This window comes from Oncorhynchus kisutch, linkage group LG15, assembly GCF_002021735.2.
Source record: "Oncorhynchus kisutch isolate 150728-3 linkage group LG15, Okis_V2, whole genome shotgun sequence".
NCBI classification, from domain to species: domain Eukaryota; kingdom Metazoa; phylum Chordata; class Actinopteri; order Salmoniformes; family Salmonidae; genus Oncorhynchus; species Oncorhynchus kisutch.
Window position 1 is genome coordinate 4,944,143 of NC_034188.2, and position 23,273 is coordinate 4,967,415.

Genomic DNA, 23,273 nt, shown 5'->3' on the forward strand with positions numbered 1-23,273 from the left:
GGGATCCATAATAAACCCCAGGAAGAGTAGCTGCTGACTTTGCCAGGAACTAATGGGGATCCATAATAAACCCCAGGAAGAGTAGCTGCTGACTTTGCAGGAACTAATGGGGATCCATAATAAACCCCAGGAAGAGTAGCTGCTGCCTTGGCAGGAACTAATGGGATCCATAATAAACCCCAGGAAGTGTAGCTGCTGACTTTGCCAGGAACTAATGGGGATCCATAATAAACCCCAGGAAGAGTAGCTGCTGACTTTGCAGGAACTAATGGGGATCCATAATAAACCCCAGGAAGAGTAGCTGCTGCCTTGGCAGGAACTAATGGGATCCATAATAAACCCCAGGAAGAGTAGCTCCTGACTTTAAACCCCAGGAAGAGTAGCTGCTGACTTTGACAGGAACTAATGGGGATCCATAATAAACCCCAGGAAGAGTAGCTGCTGACTTGGCAGGAACTAATGAGGATCCATAATAAACCCCAGGAAGGAGTAGCTGCTGACTTTGACAGGAACTAATGAGGATCCATAATAAACCACAGGAAGGAGTAGCTGCTGACTTTGACAGGAACTAATGAGGATCCATAATAAACCCCAGGAAGGAGTAGCTGCTGACTTTGACAGGAACTAATGAGGATCCATAATAAACCCCAGGAAGAGTAGCTGCTGCCTTGGCAGGAACAAATGGGGATCCATAATAAACCCCAGGAAGAGTAGCTGCTGACTTTGCCAGGAACTAATGGGGATCCATAATAAACCCCAGGAAGAGTAGCTGCTGCCTTGGCAGGAACTAATGGGGATCCATAATAAACCCCAGGAAGAGTAGCTGCTGCCTTGGCAGGAACTAATGGGGATCCATAATAAACCCCAGGAAGAGTAGCTGCTGCCTTGGCAGGAACTAATGGGGATCCATAATAAACCCCAGGAAGAGTAGCTGCTGCCTTGGCAGGAACTAATGGGGATCCATAATAAACCCCAGGAAGAGTAGCTGCTGCCTTGGCAGGAACTAATGGGGATCCATAATAAACCCCAGGAAGAATAGCTGCTGCCTTAACAGGAACTAATGAGGATCCATAATAAACCCCAGGAAGAGTAGCTGCTGCCTTGTCAGGAACTAATGGGGATCCATAATAAATACAAATATGATCCCTGAGGGAATTTGAACCCTTAACCTTGCTGGTTTCCACCCTCTTACCAAATCTCACCCACCCACCTACACATCCAGGATGCCACCATGCAGGCTGTTGTCTGTAGTGTTCGTCACTAGAAAACCTCTACCTCTCTCCCACCACCACCTCTAATGATGCCGGGCGATGGTCTGATTGAAGCATTTTACTCCTGATATATGTTTCATACTAACGCCTAGCTTCCCTTTCCCCCTCTGAAAATGAAAAGGACAGGACATTACACTTCATTTACTAATTAATTTAGCGTGTCAGGCTGCTGTGGAGGACAGGAAGAAGACGATCCTCTGTTGCTGCTGTGGCTGGCAGCACCGGGGCATTTGTCATCATGCTGCTCTAAAAGCTCTCTACCACACACTTCTTTCTAATTTGGTTTTCCCTCTCCCTTTTTCTCCTCATTCCACATCTCCCTGTTCGTGTCCTCTTTCCTCCTCCTCTCCGCATCTCTCCCCTTTCCTGCCTCACTTTCCTCTCTCCTCTCCTGCCTCGCTCTCCTCTCCGCATCTCTCCCCTTTCCTGCCTCGCTCTCCTCTCCCCATCTCTCCCCTTTCCTGCCTCGCTCTCCCCTCTCCTCACCCCCTCTCTCCTTTCCTGCCTCACTTTCCTCTCTCCTCTCCTGCCTCGCTCTCCTCTCCGCATCTCTCCCATTTCCTTCCTCGCTCTCCTCTCCCCATCTCTCCCCTTTCCTGCCTCTCTCTCCTCTCTCCTCTCCCCCTCTCTCTCCTCTCCTGCCTCGCTTTCCTCTCTCTCCTCTCCTGTAGACTCCTGAAGAGCTGGATGATTCTGACTTTGAGACGGAGGACTTTGATGTTCGCAGCAGGACCAGCGTTCAGACAGAAGATGACCAGCTTATCGCAGGCCAGAGCGCCAGGGTGAGTCCACACACACACACCGCTCTCTTCCGCCACCCCCTCTACAGGCCGTCTCAGTGGGTAATACACCTTGTTCACTCCAAGACTCCCTTGACCCCCTCACACATACTAGCTAGACTCTCCATTCAGACAGACATGGTTACCCAGACTCCCCCTCTCACATACTAGCTAGACTCTCCATTCAGACAGACATGGTTCCCAGACTCCCTTGACCCCCCTCACAAATACTAGCTAGACTCTCCATTCAGACAGACATGGTTACCCAGACTCCCCCTCTCACATACTAGCTAGACTCTCCATTCAGACAGACATGGTTCCCAGACTCCCTTGACCCCCTCACAAACGCTCTGGACTTTTCATTCAGACAGACATGGTTATCTAGACTCCCCCCTCTCACACACTAGATGCCAGGCCAGAAGGGAGTGAATCGGGACTGTGATAGTCTGGATTCCCATTCAGACAGACACTGATGATGTTCTGATATTTAATGAGCTCCTGTTACCTCACGGACTCACCCAGTATAAGTATCCATAACATTTACAGGAAGGTCTCTTCAATATCCTTCGTTTACTGCCTTGACTCAGTATGTAAACTCCCATAACATTTTCAGGAAGGGAATCATTACTTGAGTAGGAAACGGTAGTTTTAAATCTGGGCCTCAAGTGTTTCTGTGTTACGGTGTAGTAGCCACTTGAAAGCCCAATGTCCAGGTTACTGGTTTAGGTCCAATCTGTTTAACATAAAGCAGAGTTATTCAATCAGAATTTTAGCTAGCGACTAGGCCGTCTAGCCAATTCAACTGGATTAGTTAATGAATTGTGTATTGAGTTTGGCGCAGCGCGAATGCTACGACAAATCACTGTTGACATCGGTTTGTTCCAAATGGTCAAAAGTTGTACACTGTCTACTATATACAGTGTATTCGGAAAGAATTCAGACCCCTTCACTTTTTCCACATTTTGTTACGTTACAGACTTGTTCTGAAATTGATTACATAATTGTTTTTCCCTCATCAATCTAAACACAATACCCTATAATGACAATGCAAAAAAAGAATTATTTTTTGCCAAAAGAAAAATTAGTATTTTTTTTTTGTATTTTTTAGTATTCAGACCCTTTGTTATGAGACTCAATTGAGCTCACCTGCATCCTGTTTCCATTGATCATTCTTGAGATGTTTCTACAACTTGATTGGAGTTCCACCTGTGGTAACCATCTCTGCAGCACTCAACCAATAAGGCCTTTATGGTAGAGTGTCCAGACTGAAGGCACTCTTCAGTAAAAGGCACATGACAGCCTGCTTGGAGTTTGCCAAAAGACACCTAAAGGACTCTGACCATGAGAAACAAGCTTGACCTGTCTGATGAAAACAAGATTGAACTATTTGGCTTGAATGCCAAATGTCACGTCTGGAGGAAACCTGGCAACATCCCTACGGTGAAACATTGTGGTAGCAGCATCATGGTGTTGGGATGTTTTTCAGTGGCAGGGACTGGGAGACTATTCAGGATCGAGGGAAAGATGAATGGAGCAAAGTACAGATATTTGATGAAAACCTGCTCCAGAGCGCTCGGGACCTCAGACCGGAGTGAAGTTTCACCTTCCAACAGGACAACTACCCTAAGCACACAGCCAAAACAACGCAGGAGTGGCTTCGCGACAAGTCTCTGAATGTCCTTGAGTGGCACAACCAGAGCCCGGAATTGAACCCGATCAAACATCTCAGAGGATACCTGAAAATAACCGTGCAGTGACGCTCCCCATCCAACCTGACAGAGCTTGAGGATCTGCAGAGAAGAATGGGAGAAACTCTCCAAATACAGGTGTGCCAAGCTTGTAGTGTCATACCCAAGAAGACTCGAGGCTGTAATCGCTGCCAAAGGTGCTTCAACAAAGTACTGAGTAAAGGGTCTGAATACTAAATGTATTACATAGTTTCCACAGTGTGTGTGTCTGAGAGAGGGTTCCATTTTGGAATGCCCGCACCAGTTGGGTTCCATTTTAGAATGCCCACACCAGTTGGGTTCCATTTTGGAATGCCGGCACCAGTTGGGTTCCATTTTGGAATCAGTCATGTTAGAGGAGTAACCTTTCTCTATTATATTAGAGTTCTGTAATGTTTCCAGCCTGGCTAGTGACGGCATTCATGATATTATGATTTCTTTAACAATATATTGTAAATGCTGTAGATGTCATGATGTTCTTCTCTCCATGTTTGTATTATCTATACTCTGTCCTGTTTCTCAAATCGGATCCTATTTCTTGTATATTGCGCTAACCATAGGGCTCTGGTCAAAAGTAGTGCACTTCATAGGGAATAGGGTGCCATTTGGGACACTACCCTGTTCTGAGCTGTGTTGGAAGGAAATGAAGAGCGCTCCAGTTGAATACTGTTCACAACCTCAACCACTGCCCTACCACCCACAGAGTACACACACTCACCCGGAGAGAAGGCCTACAGAGTATACCCACATCACCCGGAGAGAAGGCCTACAGAGTACACCCACATCACCCGGAGAGAAGGCCTACAGAGTACACCCACATCACCCAGAGAGAAGGCCTACAGAGTACACCCACATCACCCAGAGAGAAGGCCTACAGAGTACACACACTCACCCGGAGAGAAGGCCTACAGAGTATACCCACATCACCCGGAGAGAAGGCCTACAGAGTACACCCACATCACCCGGAGAGAAGGCCTACAGAGTACACCCACATCACCTGGAGAGAAGGCCTACAGAGTACACCCACATCACGCAGAGAGAAGGCCTACAGAGTACACCCACACAGAGAGAAGGCCTACAGAGTACACCCACACAGAGAGAAGGCCTACAGAGTACACCCACACAGAGAGAAGGCCTACAGAGTACACCCACTCACGCAGAGAAGGCCTACAGAGTACACCCACTCGCGTAGAGGCCTACAGAGTACATCCACATCACCCAGAGAGAAGGCCTACAGAGTACACCCACATCACCCAGAGAGAAGGCCTACAGAGTACACCCACATCACCCAGAGAGAAGGCCTACAGAGTACACCCACATCACCCGGAGAGAAGGCCTACAGAGTACACCCACATCACCCGGAGAGAAGGCCTACAGAGTACACCCACTCACTCGGAGAGAAGGCCTACAGAGTACACCCACTCACGTAGAGAAGGCCTACAGAGTACACCCACTCGTGTAGAGAGAAGGCCTACAGAGTACACCCACTCGTGTAGAGAGAAGGCCTACAGAGTACACCCACATCACCCGGAGAGAAGGCCTACAGAGTACACCCACATCACCCAGAGAGAAGGCCTACAGAGTACACCCACATCACCCGGAGAGAAGGCCTACAGAGTACACCCACATCACCCGGAGAGAAGGCCTACAGAGTACACCCACATCACCCGGAGAGAAGGCCTACAGAGTACATCCACTCACGCGGAGAGAAGGCCTACAGAGCACACATCTTGCACAGACACGCTCTCTTTAAATATTCTCCCTGTTGCCTTGGTAATGGTTGTATTAATATATCCAGTCATTGGCCAAATGAGGGGGCTACGTTGGTGAGAAATATGTTAGTCGGTGTGGAAGCACGGCGTGACCTCATTAGCCCTCTTGTTATGCATCGGTAATGTAGACCGTTCTGATTTCCCGACTGAACTACGATCATTCTATTGTGTTTTCTATCAGGTCTTCCTGTTTAGCGGCAAGGGTTCTCTACAAAGTGTTTTTGGAGCTAACCTTAAGAGGCATCTTCAGTTGATCTCAACCTTAAGAATGAAAACAAGGAAATTCATTCATGAGCATTGGGACTTGACCAGAAAAGCCCTATTTATATCAACTTAAAGGAATGGTGATTTTTGATATGTGTCTGACAGAGTTTTCTCCTCCAACCTAAAGCGACAGCGTTAGGTCTGGAAGCTTAACGCGAGTCGTCCAGGTCTCTTTTTAGGGTAATGTCACTCATCACATGAGTTCAGAGGCTCGTATGTACAGTTGAAGTCGGAAGTTTACATACACCTTAGCCAAATACATTTAAACTCAGTTTTTCCACAATTCCTGACATTTAATCTTAGTACAAATTCCCTGTTTTAGGTCAGTTAGGATCACCACATTATTTTAAGAATGTGGAATGTCAGAATAATAGTAGAGAATTATTTATTTCAGCTTTTGATTCTTTCATCACATTCCCAGTGGGTGAGAAGTTTACATACACTCAATTAGTATTTGGTAGCATTGCCTTTAAATTGTTTAACTTGGGTCAAACGTTTCAGGTAGCCTTCCACACGCTTCCCACAATAAGTTGGGTGCATTTTGGCCCATTTCTCCTGATAGAGCTGGTGTAACTGAGTAACAGTGACCAATAACCGTCTCTGTGTGTTGTTCTATAGCTCTCCTCTACCAGGCTATAATGCCTCGGTGTGCTGTTATAACTCTCTCTTCCTCTACCAGGCTATCATGGCCCAGCTTCCCCAGGAGCAGAAGGCTAAGATCGCTGAGCAGGTGGCCAGTTTTCAGGAGGAGAAGAGCAAGCTGGACGCTGAGGTGTCCAAGTGGGACGACTCCGGCAACGACATCATCGTCCTGGCCAAACAGATGTGTATGATCATGATGGAGATGACGGACTTCACCAGGTATGGAGGGGGCAGAAGGGGTGTGTGGGTGTGTTGAGGGGGGACGGGGCAGAGGTGTGGGTGTGTTGAGGGGGGGGGCAGAGGGGTGGGTGTGTTGAGGGGGGACGGGCAGAGGGGGTAGTAGTTAAAATACACTAGTCCTCTGCCTGTATCCTAATCTGATTTTGGTGCAGGTCATGTTGTTCTTCACATTACCATCTCTGGTAAACACACACTATATCAAATACAATCGTATGTTTATTCGTCAGATGCACAGGATACAGAATATGTAAACGTTACAGTGAATTGTTTACTTGCATAGTGGAGTCTTTCGCTAGCTAAACAATTAACCATAATCCCAACTCTAATTCCTCGTTCAAAACAACTAGGAACTCAAACAGAAGATAAAGAAATCTGACAGGGAAAAATTGAATTCAACTCTGTTAAACTCGGGGGGGCTAACGTTAGCTATACACAGATCATACATGTAACGTTAGCAAGCCAGCCAGCTAACGTTAGTTAGCTAGCTAACAGTGGGCTTTTAAATGTGTAATATCTTAAAATGTAGCTAGACTCTTTAACTGTATACATGGATGAATGTTTCTCCCGCTCTGTCATGGTTGCCCTTTAGTTTGAAGATGTAATCCGGAGACGGGCGTTTTATACAACAGCCTTCTTTCGGTGTTCTCTTTTTGGACTCTCCGGATTTGGCAATAATCTCTCTGCTTCCACCGGGCATTCCACTGCTTTCAAAACTGGGTCAACTTGTTCCTTGACAACGACACTGTTTCTTCTCCTCCGTTGTCATCAGAAAACTACAATCTCTGGTTCAATTAATTTTTTAAAGTTTTTTTTTTTTTTTACCTAAATCAGTGATTGTCTGATTCATTCATTATCAGTGTCAGAGTCAGCATGGCACAATCATCCTGCAGAAAAGTTGTCCATCACAACTTTTTCCCACTGAGCTTTGTCAATAGCAGTTAACTGCAGTTGCGCAAGTTATTCATTATCTTTAAAAAAAAAAAAAAAAAAAAAGCTGCGGTAGATAGGATTATCCACATGTACTTAGTAAAAATAAAAATTAACTCAAACTCAGATCATGTTATTTAAAGAAGCATGCTACATGGCAGACCAATCTGAACTCCTCTCTCGGAATGTCCAGTCCACTCCATTATCTCTGCCAATCATGGCTAACAGGAAAGGTACCTTGTAGGTTTCCGTGGCTAAAAACCTACTGGGCTCGTTATTTCAACAATTGTATTCGTATTTACGTATTTACAGATTTTCCACAAGGTATTTCTGCCCCCCAAAAAGTATTTTTTATAAAAAGTTAAATGTTGAAATGGCTCTGCTGTGAAGTAGTGACGGGAGACATAAGCCTAGTTCCCTGAAACGGGTCGCATTAGTAAGATCTCTGTCTGGACTGGGGAGGCCAGCAGCTGTCCTCTAGTAAATGTGACACACAGACAAGATCGTAGGCTCTATGGCACATCACCTGAGTGCCCTGGCCGGCCATCTGCTCAGTAAAACGTGTGTGTCGGGAGGGGTGTGTGTGTGTGGTCTTTTGCCTGCAAGTATAGGTGTGTGTGTGTGTGTGTGGGTCGTCCTCTTTGTATTTTAAAGTGAATCCGTCAGGAGACATTGTGCCTGGAGATAATGACAGAGCAAATCTCTGCCTGCCTGTCTCTCAAATGCCAACTTTTTAAAGGAGTTTCTCCAGTCAGAGCTAACACTGCAGTCACCCTGTAAGCACCAGTCTTGAAGACAAGTTTACTCCACAAGCCAAGGCATTGTCCTTAGCTAGACAGCATAAACACCGAACATGAAGTTGCGTGAGACACCGAAAGGAGTATAAGTCCACTTAGACTGCCTTCCTCCGTCCAAGCCCAGCCTTCCTCCGTCCAAGCCCAGCCTTCCTCCGTCCAAGCCCAGCCTTCCTCCGTCCAAGCCCAGCCTTCCTCCGTCCAAGCCCAGCCTTCCTCCGTCCAAGCCCAGCCTTCCTCCGTCCAAGCCCAGCCTTCCTCCGTCCAAGCCCAGCCTTCCTCCGTCCAAGCCCAGCCTTCCTCCGTCCAAGCCCAGCCTTCCTCCGTCCAAGCCCAGCCTTCCTCCGTCCAAGCCCAGCCTTCCTCCGTCCAAGCCCAGCCTTCCTCCTTCCAAGCCCAGCCTTCCTCCTTCCAAGCCCAGCCCAGCCTTCCTCCGTCCAAGCCCAGCCCAGCCTTCCTCCGTCCAAGCCCAGCCCAGCCTTCCTCCGTCCAAGCCCAGCCCAGCCTTCCTCCGTCCAAGCCCAGCCCAGCCTTCCTCCGTCCAAGCCCAGCCCAGCCTTCCTCCGTCCAAGCCCAGCCCAGCCTTCCTCCGTCCAAGCCCAGCCCAGCCTTCCTCCGTCCAAGCCCAGCCCAGCCTTCCTCCGTCCAAGCCCAGCCCAGCCTTCCTCCGTCCAAGCCCAGCCCAGCCTTCCTCCGTCCAAGCCCAGCCCAGCCTTCCTCCGTCCAAGCCCAGCCCAGCCTTCCTCCGTCCAAGCCCAGCCCAGCCTTAGACCCATCCAGCCTTCCCTTCCCCAGTTAGTGACAGACCTCCACTCTCTTCCTCCAACCAGCCTTACAAACCATCCAGCCTTCCCTTCCCCAGTTAGTGACAGACCTCCACTCTCTTCAGGTCAGGCTGATGAGCCAGCCTTTGATCAAATGCTTAGCATCGTCCAGCTTCAAACCTGCCACTTCTGATCCGCGTCCCCCTGAAGGATCCTTAACGGCAGGCAGCGGTTCCCCTCCCAGACCTATTGTTTTTCATGCTAATGTCATGCTAATACATGCAAATGAGGCTGCCGCTCTCATGTCTCCTACCCTGCTACGCTAGCCCTGTCGTAAAATAAACAACGTGTAGTTATTTAAAACACAACATGTATCTGTTCTGATAGAGCTAAAGTAAAGAAGTGGTATTAAAGGGTCTTCTTGAAGATCGAGATTACATTTCAACTGTTAGGGTCTTGGCGCTGTCTCGTTCTAGTCTTTACAGTGGAAAGGCCCAAGGGATTTAATTTTGACAAAAAACCACCAATAATGTTTTGTAGATATCTAAACAGGAGAATGTTTTGTTTTCGCTGAGGAATTCTAGTCAGAATTCATCTACACTCATAAATATGTAAATATTTCTCAGACTAGGAAAGTGGTTGGGTGTTATGGCTCCTACACCTATGTCACCATGGTAACCTGCAGCAGCAGGGGGTGGCAGAAATAAGGAAGGTCAGCCAAGAACGAACTCAGTCCACGCCCAATTGATTGGTCCTAAAACCTTGTGTCCGGGCAGGCAAGCACCAGCAAGGTTAGATCAGTGAGGAGGAAATTGACTTGGGCTTTTCCGCCCACCTGTCTGTCATACTATCTCTCTCTACACCACCTGGTATTTGACTGACTTACTGCCTGGTGGTGCCACCCACTCTGCTCTCTACACCACCTGGTATTTGACTGACTTACTGCCTGGTGGTGCCACCCACTCTGCTCTCTACACCACCTGGTATTTGACTGACTTACTGCCTGGTGGTGCCACCCACTCTGCTCTCTACACCACCTGGTATTTGACTGACTTACTGCCTGGTGGTGCCACCCACTCTGCTCTCTACACCACCTGGTATTTGACTGACTAGCCCAGTGTCTGAATATGGTGGTAGAGGTGACGACTAGCCCAGTGTCTGAATATGGTGGTAGAGGTGACGACTAGCCCAGTGTCTGAATATGGTGGTAGAGGTGACGACTAGCCCAGTGTCTGAATATGGTGGTAGAGGTGACGACTAACCCAGGGTCTGAATATGGTGGTAGAGGTGACGACTAACCCAGGGTCTGAATATGGTGGTAGAGGTGACGACTGGCCCAGGGTCTGAATATGGTGGTAGAGGTGACGACTGGCCCAGGGTCTGAATATGGTGGTAGAGGTGACGACTGGCCCAGTGTCTGAATATGGTGGTAGAGGTGACGACTAGCCCAGTGTCTGAATATGGTGGTAGAGGTGACGACTAGCCCAGTGTCTGAATATGGTGGTAGAGGTGACGACTAGCCCAGTGTCTGAATATGGTGGTAGAGGTGACGACTAGCCCAGTGTCTGAATATGATGGTAGAGGTGACGACTAGCCCAGGGTCTTAATATGGTGGTAGAGGTGACGACTAGCCCAGTGTCTGAATATGGTGGTAGAGGTGACGACTAGCCCAGTGTCTGAATATGGTGGTAGAGGTGACGACTAGCCCAGGGTCTGAATATGGTGGTAGAGGTGACGACTAGCCCAGTGTCTGAATATGGTGGTAGAGGTGACGACTAGCCCAGGGTCTGAATATGGTGGTAGAGGTGACGACTGGCCCAGTGTCTGAATATGGTGGTAGAGGTGACGACTAGCCCAGGGTCTGAATATGGTGGTAGAGGTGACGACTAGCCCAGGGTCTGAATATGGTGGTAGAGGTGACGACTAGCCCAGGGTCTGAATATGGTGGTAGAGGTGACGACTAGCCCAGTGTCTGAATATGATGGTAGAGGTGACGACTAGCCCAGGGTCTGAATATGGTGGTAGAGGTGACGACTGGCCCAGGGTCTGAATATGATGGTAGAGGTGACGACTAGCCCAGTGTCTGAATATGATGGTAGAGGTGACGACTAGCCCAGTGTCTGAATATGGTGGTAGAGGTGACGACTGGCCCAGTGTCTGAATATGGTGGTAGAGGTGACGACTAGCCCAGTGTCTGAATATGGTGGTAGAGGTGACGACTAGCCCAGTGTCTGAACATGGTGGTAGAGGTGACGACTGGCCCAGTGTCTGTATGGTGGTAGAGGTGACGACTAGCCCAGTGTCTGAATATGGTGGTAGAGGTGACGACTAGCCCAGTGTCTGAATATGGTGGTAGAGGTGACGACTAGCCCAGGGTGACACGTGGTGAAGCTCAAACTTCCTCTTATTTATTCATGGTTTTTATATTAGCCAATGAAAAACAATATTTAGATTCTGTTAGGATGGGGGATGTCTGATAACCTCTCCTGGCATATTATGACCCCCCTACCACTATGTTTAGTATCTCTGTTGTGAAATGAGACTAGCACGAACAGAGTTGGAGCGTAGGCCTGCCTTAAATTTGACTGTAGATCCCAACCACGTTGGTAGCACGTCTGCAGTGAAACGAGGCTAAGCTCAGCACTAGCAGTGTTGAGTTGGGGTTTGACATTATCATCCCGATGCCTCCAGCCCCTCCAGTCTCTCAGGGCTCTCCTGTCCCTTGTGTGTCCCCAGTCAAGAGAGAGGGAAGGAGAGAGAGTGTCCCCAGTCAAGAGGGAGGGAGGGAAGGAGAGAGTGTCCCCAGTCAAGAGGGAGGGAAGGAGAGAGAGTGTCCCCAGTCAAGAGAGAGGGAAGGAGAGAGAGTGTCCCCAGTCAAGAGGGAGGGATAGAGAGAGAGTGTCCACCAGCCCAGTCTGTAGTGTGATGCTTGGCTACATCCCACTGCCAGGACCTTGTTTCACTCCCTTTATATCCCCCACCCCATTCATCCGTTAACATCACACAGGTAGGGAGGAGAGGGAGGGATAGAGAGAGAGTGTCCACCAGCCCAGTCTGTAGTTTGATGCTTGGCTACATCCCACTGCCAGGACCTTGTTTCACTCCCTTTATATCCCCCACCCCATTCATCCGTTAACATCACACAGGTAGGGAGGAGAGGGAGGGATAGAGAGGGAGGGATAGAGAGAGGGAGGGGAAGGGAGAAGGACAAAACTCATGGAAGGGAGTGGTAGAGGGATAGAGAGAGATTATGGGACCGCGAAGAGGAAGCGGGAGAGACTGAACAAAATTCCATCTGTTGTGGGAGAGTTGGACGGGAAGGTTTGTAGCCTGGAGAGAGCGAGAGAGCACAGCTTTGAATCCAGGTTGTGACTGGAGTCCCTGGCAGAGAGAGGACTGTGGAGCAGGCTGGGGCTGGCTGGCTGGGTTGACCTGTGTGTTTTGTTGGGTTGACCTGTGTGTTTTGTTGGGTTGACCTGTGTGTTTTGTTGGGTTGACCTGTGTGTTTTGTTGGGTTGACCTGTGTGTTTTGTTGGGTTGACCTGTGTGTTTTGTTGGGGTGACCTGTGTGTTTTGTTGGGGTGAACTGTGTGTGTTTGTTGGGGGGAATGTTGCGGCAGCCTGTGTGTGTTAGGGGGTTGGTAGTGGGTTATGTCTAGGCCAGGGCTATTAGCTGAACAGGACTGGCACTGCCCCCTATCTCACCCTGTCTGTCCCTCTTCCCTCCATCTCTCTATCCACCCTTCTCTCCGTCCCGCCCTCTTTCCATCAGACAGCAGAAGGGAGAAATGGGTGTTGTTGTTCACTGACCATCTGGATTGGCTCAGCCTGGTCACATGTCACGTTGGCATCATGGAACCATATAAGTCCCTCCCTCACGTCTCACTCAGGCTTTTAGTCATGCCAGGTTAGGTCTGCAGCTAAAGGTCACCAGTAAACAGGCCAGAAGTGAGGGATCCAGCTCTAAAACCTCTTCCATGTTTAGTGGACCTGCGTGGTTCTAGTACTGGTTCTGACTGACATCTTTGCTTATAAATGGAAATGAATTGAATGGTATCCCTGACTCTCACGAACAACGGAGTATGTCTCGTGTGCCTTTGTGAACCAGGATGTGACATCAGACACCACTTGAAGCTGGGATGTCCTTCCTACCATTTCATTCGCTCTTCTGACTGTCAATCAAGTCCTGGCCGAACTCTACATCACAACCACAAACAACACATATGTGCCTGTAATCCTTAGATTAAACGCAGCAGGAGAGATTGGTTTCGTCACTGTAGCACATTCAGAGATCTATTTGTAGCCAATCTAAAATAATTAATAGATTTAAAAAAAATATATAAAATAAAAACACTTTCTGTTTGTCATAGACGGACATTATTAATATGAGATGAAAGGTGTGTTCCTAACAGAGTTTAAGGAGCCGAGCTTAGAGCTCTGAGACATTCACAGCGATTGAGGCAGCGATTGAGCAGGATGGCAGCGATTGAGGCAGCGATTGAGGCAGCGATTGAGGCAGCGATTGAGGCAGCGATTGAGGCAGCGATTGAGGTAGAGAATATTTGCACATGTTCTCTTATTTTTTTTAAATTTTTTAACCTTTATTTAACGAGGCAAGTCAGTTAAGAACAAATTCTTATTTTCAATGACGGCCTGGGAACAGTGGGTTAACTGGTCTAGGAACAGTGGGTTAACTGGTCTAGGAACAGTGGGTTAACTGGTCTAGGAACAGTGGGTTAACTGGTCTAGGAACAGTGGGTTAACTGGTCTAGGAACAGTGGGTTAACTGGTCTAGGAACAGTGGGTTAACTGGTCTAGGAACAGTGGGTTAACTGCCTTGTTCAGGGGCAGAACGACAGATTTGTACCTTGTCAGCTCGGGGGTTTGAACTTACAATCTTCCGGTTACAAGACCAACGCTAGGCTACCCTGCCGCCTCTACACTCTAACCACTAGGCTACCCTGACACTGACTATGTATTTGACCATTTTAAGGAAGAGGAAGTCTTATAGTGAGTTATTTCAGGCCTTTATTCATAGTTTAGACAAATAGGAAATGCATCATATTAAATGTTTATCACAATTCTACTTTGAGCTTGTGTCCTCACCTCAGACATTTAGAAACGTTTTTCCTAGAAAGCTGAGATTTGTACCTTTCTCTTGGAGTATGCTTGATTGCCCTTTCATGATAAATAATTACTTTGGGGGATTACGTGGGTTAAGCCTGAACAGGATAAAGGTGTGGGAGCAATTTAAATCCTAATTAGTAGTGTACTACCAGACCAGAGCCCTTTTGGTCCTATTTCCTATATAGTGTACTACCATATGACCAAAAGGCCTTTTGGGTACTATTTCCTATATAGTGTACTACCATATGACCAAAAGGCCTTTTGGGTACTATTTCCTATATAGGGCAACTGGTTCCTTTGGGGATTTGAACAGAGATTAGGGTATTTTCTATTGGTCTGTGTAGACGGGGGAGGAGTGACTGGTGCAGCTAGCTGTGGTGGCTTCTTAGGGTGAAGGTATAAAACACATGACCTCTAATGATCAAATCACTGTCACTGGGGGGACTGTGTGTGTGTGTACCATAACGCTCCCCTCTCCCCCCCATATACAATACCATCTGTCAGAGAGGGAGAGAAAAAGTCTATCCTTCAGAAACAGAGACTACACGATGAGAGGCTGTTGAATATTGGATGAGGCTGGATGGACTGTATCAGAGCCGTGTGTTTGTGGATCATTCGTTCCCAGGAGTACAGGTCTGTTGAAGAGGTGTGTATGTCAGTGGAGGCTCCTCAGAGGATGAAGGGGAGGTCCATCCTCATAAAAATAGTGAAACATTCGTTATCCTTTTTAGATAAAACTATACTAAATATATTAATGTCACCAAATAATTAGTAAAAACACACTGTTTTGTAATGAAGGTCAACACTTACCTCCACAGCACTCTGTAGGTGTAGCCGGAGGACAGCTAGCTTCTGTCCTCCTCTGGGTACAATAACTTCAATACAAAACCGAGGAGGCGCATGGTTTTCAACCCCTTAATTATTTATTTAACTAGGCCAAATCAGTTAAGAACATGTTCTTATTTTTAATGACGGCCTGGTCTAGGAACAGTGGGTTAACTGGCCTAGGAACAGTGGGTTAACTGGTCTAGGAACAGTGGGTTAACTGGTCTAGGAACAGTGGGTTAACTGGCCTAGGAACAGTGGGTTAACTGGCCTAGGAACAGTGGGTTAACTGGCCTAGGAACAGTGGGTTAACTGGTCTAGGAACAGTGGGTTAACTGGTCTAGGAACAGTGGGTTAACTGGTCGAGGAACAGTGGGTTAACTGGCCTAGGAACAGTGGGTTAACTGGTCTTTGAACAGTGGGTTAACTGGTCTAGGAACAGTGGGTTAACTGGTCGAGGAACAGTGGGTTAACTGGCCTAGGAACAGTGGGTTAACTGGCCTAGGAACAGTGGGTTAACTGGTCTAGGAACAGTGGGTTGACTGGTCTAGGAACAGTGGGTTAACTGGCCTAGGAACAGTGGGTTAACTGGCCTAGGAACAGTGGGTTAACTGGCCTAGGAACAGTGGGTTAACTGGCCTAGGAACAGTGGGTTAACTGGCCTAGGAACAGTGGGTTAACTGGCCTAGGGACAGTGGGTTAACTGGCCTAGGGACAGTGGGTTAACTGGCCTAGGGACAGTGGGTTAACTGGTCTAGGGACAGTGGGTTAACTGGCCTAGGGACAGTGGGTTAACTGGCCTAGGAACAGTGGGTTAACTGGTCTAGGAACAGTGGGTTAACTGGTCTAGGAACAGTGGGTTAACTGGTCTAGGAACAGTGGGTTAACTGGTCTAGGAACAGTGGGTTAACTGGTCTAGGAACAGTGGGTTAACTGGTCTAGGAACAGTGGGTTGACTGGTCTAGGAACAGTGGGTTGACTGGTCTAGGAACAGTGGGTTGACTGGTCTAGGAACAGTGGGTTGACTGGTCTAGGAACAGTGGGTTGACTGGTCTAGGAACAGTGGGTTGACTGGTCTAGGAACAGTGGGTTGACTGGTCTAGGAACAGTGGGTTGACTGGTCTAGGAACAGTGGGTTGACTGGTCTAGGAACAGTGGGTTAACTGCCTTGTTCAGGGGCAGAACAACAGATTTTTACCTTGTCAGCTCGGGGGATTCAATCTTGCAACCTTACAGTTAAGTAGTCCAACGCTCTAACCACCTGCCTCTCATTGCACTCCACGAGGAGACTGCCTGTTACGCGAATGCAGTAAGCCAAGGTAAGTTGCTAGCTAGCATTAAACTTATCTTATAAAAAACAATCATAATCACTAGTTAACTACACATGGTTGATGATATTACTAGATATCTAGCGTGTCCTGCGTTGCATATAATCGATGCGGTGCGTATCGTTGCTCCAATAATTTTTAAACCTGCATATTTAGCTAAAAGAAATCCAGGTTAGCAGGCAATATTAACCAGGTGAAATGTCACTTCTCTTGCGTTAATTGCACTCAGAGTCAGGGTATATGCAACCGTTTGGGCCGCCTGGCTCATTGCGAACTAATTTGCCAGAATTTTACGTAATTATGACATAACATTGAAGGTTGTGCAGTGTAACAGGAATATTTAGACTGATGGATGCCACCTGTTAGATAAAATACGGAACGGTTCTGTATTTCACTGACAGAATAAATGTCTTGTTTTCGAGGTGATAGTTTCCGGATTCGGCCATATTAATGACCCAAGGCTCGTATTTCTGTGTGTTATTATGTTATAATTAAGTCTATGATTTGATAGAGCAGTCTGAGCGGTGGTAGGCAGCAGCAGGCTCGTAAGCATTCATTCAAGCACTTTCTTGCGTTTGCCAGCAGCTGTTTGACTTCAAGCCTATCAACTCCTGAGATTAGGCTGGTGTAACCGATGTGAAATGGCTAGCTAGTTAGTGGGGTGCACGCTAATAGCGTTTCAAACATCACTCGCTCGAAGACTTGGAGTGGTTGTTCCACTTGTTCTGCATGGGTAACGCTGCTTCGAGGGTGGCTGTTGTCTGTGTTCCTGGTTCGAGCCCAGGTAGGAGCGAGGAGAGGGACGGAAGCTATACTGTTACACTGGCAATACTAAAGTGCCTATAAGAACATCCAATAGTCAAAGGTTAATGAAATACAAATGGTATAGAGAGAAATAGTCCTATAATTCCTATAATAACTACAACCTAAAACTTCTTACCTGGGAATATTGAAGACTCATGTTAAAAGGAACCACCAGCTTTCATATGTTCTCATGTTCTGAGCAAGGAACTGAAACGTTAGCTTTCTTACATGGCACATATTGAACTTTTACTTTCTTCTACAACACTTTGTTTTTGCATTATTTAAACCAAATTGAACATGTTTCAGTATTTATTTGAGGCTAAATTTATTTTATTGATGTATTATATTAAGTTAAAATAAGTGTTCATTCAGTATTGTTGTAATTGTCATTATTACAAAACCCCCAAAAAGTTTTTTGAATTGTCCGATTTAATCGGTATCGGCTTTTTTTGTGTATGTGTGTGTGGCTGTGTGTGTGTGTTTGTGTGTGTCCGTCCTGTGTTTCCAGGGGTGAAGGTCCATTGGAGAGGTGTGTGTGTGTGAACAGTAGACTGATGTGTGTGTGTGAACAATAGACTGATGTGTGTGTCCGTCCTGTGTTTCCAGGGGTAAAGGTCCGTTGAAGAATACCTCTGATGTCATCAGTGCTGCTAAGAAGATTGCTGAGGCTGGATCCAGGATGGATAAACTGGGCCGCACCATCGCAGACCAGGTAGATTACACACTGATCCATGTCTCACCATCGAGCACTCTCTCAATCTCTTTCTATCCTCCTGTCTTGCTTCTCTTCCCCATGTCTTCTGTATCCCCTCTCCACCACCCCCCTCTCCACCACCCCCCTCTCCTCCATCCCCCTCTCCTCCACCCCCCTCTCCTCCACCCCCCTCTCCACCACCCCCCTCTCCACCACCCCCTCTCCACCACCCCCCTCTCCACCACCCCCCTCTCCTCCACCCCCCTCTCCTCCACCCCCCTCTCCTCCACCCCCCTCTCCTCCACCCCCCTCTCCTCCACCCCCCTCTCCTCCACCCCCCTCTCCTCCACCCCCTCTCCTCCACCCCCCTCTCCACCACCCCCCTCTCCTCCATCCCCCTCTCCACCACCCCCCTCTCCTCCATCCCCCTCTCCTCCATCCCCCTCTCCACCACCCCCCTCTCCTCCACCCCCCTCTCCTCCATCCCCCTCTTCTCTATCCCAGACAGTATATAACACACAGCCCTCTCTATCCCAGACAGTATATAACACACAGCCCTCTCTATCCCAGACAGTATATAACACACAGCCCTCTCTATCCCAGACAGTATATAACACACAGCCCTCTCTATCCCAGACAGTATATAACACACAGCCCTCTCTATCCCAGACAGTATATAACACACAGCCCTCTCTATCCCAGACAGTATATAACACACAGCCCTCTCTATCCCAGACAGTATATAACACACAGCCCTCTCTATCCCAGACAGTATATAACACACAGCCCTCTCTATCCCAGACAGTATATAACACACAGCCCTCTCTATCCCAGACAGTATATAACACACAGCCCTCTCTATCCCAGACAGTATATAACACACAGCCCTCTCTATCCCAGACAGTATATAACACACAGCCCTCTCTATCCCAGACAGTATATAACACACAGCCCTCTCTATCCCAGACAGTATATAACACACAGCCCTCTCTATCCCAGACAGTATATAACACACAGCCCTCTCTATCCCAGACAGTATATAACACACAGCCCTCTCTATCCCAGACAGTATATAACACACAGCCCTCTCTATCCCAGACAGTATATAACACACAGCCCTCTCTATCCCAGACAGTATATAACACACAGGGTTTAACATTTCTCCAGTATCTTCCAAATGTTCCATCCCGAGAATAAATCACTTTTTCCCACCAAAAACATGAAGTGTCATTCTAAAGCATGTCTAGATTTGATTAGAGCTTTGATCTCCGTGGAAACCTAAACCAGATGAGCCCTGCAAATACATTTCGAGGTTCAAGCCCAAAAATGATTGTCCCCGTTATCCAATATGATAGGCTACTGCATTTTACACATGTTAGGGAAACCACAAAGGGCTGTAGATGTCTGCTCTCCTGGGTAAATACATTGAACAAGCTACAGTCATCTTTTATTTTTTGTGTGTGTGGACTGTATTATAATGTGCTGGGATAATAGTGCACCTCGTTCAAACCATGACGCTGGGAGAGAGAACAAGTTAAAATTATAGGCTGGCAAGATGTAAATGATGTAGATGTAAACGTTTTCATATAATAGGGCCTATTTCACATTTTTATAATTAGTAGTGTGGCATTCCGTTTTGATAATATCACCTAATGTTGTGTGATGTGTGGGTATTACTGCCTTTCTCTCGCTCTCTAGTATCCCAGTGTTGCTTCATTTCTTCCTCGCTTTCAACAGGTAGTTGAAATGCGTTTTCGTTCTCATCTTCGTCATTGTAATGACATGCATAAATAATAGTATAGGACTAGAGTAAGAGACTGCTTTCACTTCTTCTCCAGGGAGGCTGAGAGAGGGGGGGAGGAGCCCTGTTGCCTGGGCAACACAGGGACACCATGCCCAGGCTTTTTTGTGCTGTGAAAATGCAACACGGGAGGTCAGCAGTTACTGGTTTCTAAGCCCTTTATCAATTGGCTTGGAGATGGAAGCCAATGCCTCCTACAGTGGGAGAGATGCCTAGATTTCACTGGACAGCTCCGAGTCAAATGTTGTTCCCCCACAGTTTACCTGTTTCATTTGGTGCATGAAGGGAAATTGCCGTTTTCTCCTTACAGTATATATATATTTTTTTTTTCTTTGACTAGGCAAGTCGGTTTAAGATTTTTATTTTATTTACAATGACGGAACAGCGGGCCTTGTTCAGGGGCAGAACGACCCATTTTTAATTTTTTACCTTGTCAGCTCGGGGATTCAACACATCCTAGAAGAAAAGGGCATTGTCCTCAACAACTTCAAGTCTATCCCCGAAACGAAAAGACCCCCCTTAATATGGACAGCCCCCCCCCTTTAATCTGGACAGCCCCCCCTTAATCTGGACAGCCCAGAGTCAAATGTTGTTCCTCCACAAGACCATAGAGCGGCGAAGAAGAAACAAGCCTCAAGACGCTATGCTATTGGCTGCTGCTCTGCAATGACATCGATCATCTGCGGACACAGGCAACGTCAGAGGCAGTTACGACGGCATCAAAAAACAAGCCTAGCCAGCGAAGAAGCACAGGGACAGTGATGGGAGAAACTCCACAAGCTCCTCTGTTTGTGCTGGCAGAATAGTACTGTCCCTCAGGACATTAGGAATGCCAGTGTTGTCACCCTGTACAACAACAACAACAACAACAAAACAAGAGAGACGGGAGTGATTGTAACTACTGTGGCATCGTCCTACTCAGCATCACTGGTCAACTACGCACTGAATATACACCAGATCCTAAGAGAGAGAACTTTTACCCGGGAGTCACAGTCAGGGTTCAGCGCAGAAACACCCACAACAGACATGATCTTCTCTCCTGAGACAATTGTAGAGGACCTAGTGGGAGTGGCCTCTTTAAGATGGTCCAACGGGATAGGATGTGCCCCCCCCCCTCCAAAAAACCTCCCCTGTAATTCTTCAGTCCTTCCACACCAACACGCAATCAACCAACCAGATTTACGTGTCCACATCGGACTCCTTTGGCGTTAAGAAAGGTTGTGTGCTGGCACCAAACTTGTTGGGGGATGTTATTTTTCCCTCCTCTTCCGGAAAAGCCTTTGGGACGTCTACAAGAATGGACGGGGAAACTAATCGATCTTGCTCACTTAAAAGCTAAAACAAAGATGCAACTGCTCCTCATCCGGGAGACAACGCAGTCATAGCGACCCCCATTTGCCAAGAGCTACAAACCCTCATGGACCCCTAACATGCTAGGACTTCAGCTTGAAGAAAACCAAAACCAATAGGAAAGGGCATTGAACAAGTCCCCTTCCATTTCCATTTAACAACTAAACACTGAAAGATGACAGCAACTTCACTTAACCTTGGGTCCACCATCACCAGCAACCTGTCCACTTGGCGCCGAGCTCAGCAGCCGTATCTGAAAATCAACCTCTAAGCTTAGATCCAGTCCAGTGGTCACTATCCTTTTTCTGAGTAAAAATCTGTCAAAACAAAACAAGCCCGTGTTGCATTCTTTAATATATTATCACAGCATATTGGCTACATGCCTGGTCTCATTATCACGACATAGTGGCTACATGCCTGGTCTCATTATCACGACATAGTGGCTATATGCCTGGTCTCATTATCACGACATAGTGGCTATATGCCTGGTCTAATTATCACGACATAGTGGCTATATGCCTGGTCTAATTATCACGACATAGTGGCTATATGCCTGGTCTAATTATCACGACATAGTGGCTATATGCCTGGTCTAATTATCACGACATAGTGGCTATATGCCTGGTCTAATTATCACGACATAGTGGCTATATGCCTGGTCTAATTATCACGACATAGTGGCTATATGCCTGGTCTAATTATCACGACATAGTGGCTATATGCCGGGTCTAATTATCACGACATAGTGGCTATATGCCTGGTCTAATTATCACGACATAGTGGCTATATGCCTGGTCTAATTATCACGACATAGTGGCTATATGCCTGGTCTAATTATCACGACATAGTGGCTATATGCCTGGTCTAATTATCACGACATAGTGGCTATATGCCTGGTCTAATTATCACGACATAGTGGCTATATGCCGGGTCTAATTATCACGACATAGTGGCTATATGCCTGGTCTAATTATCACGACATAGTGGCTATATGCCTGGTCTAATTATCACGACATAGTGGCTATATGCCTGGTCTAATTATCACGACATAGTGGCTATATGCCTGGTCTAATTATCACGACATAGTGGCTATATGCCTGGTCTAATTATCACGACATAGTGGCTATATGCCGGGTCTAATTATCACGACATAGTGGCTATATGCCTGGTCTAATTATCACGACATAGTGGCTATATGCCTGGTCTAATTATCACGACATAGTGGCTATATGCCTGGTCTAATTATCACGACATAGTGGCTATATGCCTGGTCTAATTATCACGACATAGTGGCTATATGCCTGGTCTAATTATCACGACATAGTGGCTATATGCCTGGTCTAATTATCACGACATAGTGGCTATATGCCTGGTCTAATTATCACGACATAGTGGCTATATGCCGGGTCTAATTATCACGACATAGTGGCTATATGCCTGGTCTAATTATCACGACATAGTGGCTATATGCCTGGTCTAATTATCACGACATAGTGGCTATATGCCTGGTCTAATTATCACGACATAGTGGCTATATGCCTGGTCTAATTATCACGACATAGTGGCTATATGCCTGGTCTAATTATCACGACATAGTGGCTATATGCCTGGTCTAATTATCACGACATAGTGGCTATATGCCTGGTCTAATTATCACGACATAGTGGCTATATGCCTGGTCTAATTATCACGACATAGTGGCTATATGCCTGGTCTAATTATCACGACATAGTGGCTATATGCCTGGTCTAATTATCACGACATAGTGGCTATATGCCTGGTCTAATTATCACGACATAGTGGCTATATGCCTGGTCTAATTATCACGACATAGTGGCTATATGCCTGGTCTAATTATCACGACATAGTGGCTATATGCCTGGTCTAATTATCACGACATAGTGGCTATATGCCTGGTCTAATTATCACGACATAGTGGCTATATGCCTGGTCTAATTATCACGACATAGTGGCTATATGCCTGGTCTAATTATCACGACATAGTGGCTATATGCCTGGTCTAATTATCACGACATAGTGGCTATATGCCTGGTCTAATTATCACGACATAGTGGCTATATGCCTGGCCTGACAATTATTGTTCTCAGACCATATTATATTTTAAAAACTCCAACTTTGATAAAAATCTATCAGTTGTCACTTG

General features: G+C 47.0%; 1 protein-coding gene across 3 annotated transcripts in view; it reads left to right on the forward strand.

The window, feature by feature from the left end:
• ctnna1 (catenin (cadherin-associated protein), alpha 1) overlaps positions 1 to 23,273 on the forward strand; it is a 227,594-nt gene that overhangs the window by 175,685 nt on the left and 28,636 nt on the right. For all 3 annotated transcript variants that reach the window (XM_031789509.1, XM_031789508.1, XM_031789510.1), the window contains exons 15-17: positions 1,943 to 2,053; positions 6,493 to 6,674; positions 17,871 to 17,976. In XM_031789509.1, the coding sequence (XP_031645369.1) occupies positions 1,943 to 2,053; positions 6,493 to 6,674; positions 17,871 to 17,976 (399 nt within the window). The remainder of the gene's footprint in view (positions 1 to 1,942; positions 2,054 to 6,492; positions 6,675 to 17,870; positions 17,977 to 23,273) is intronic.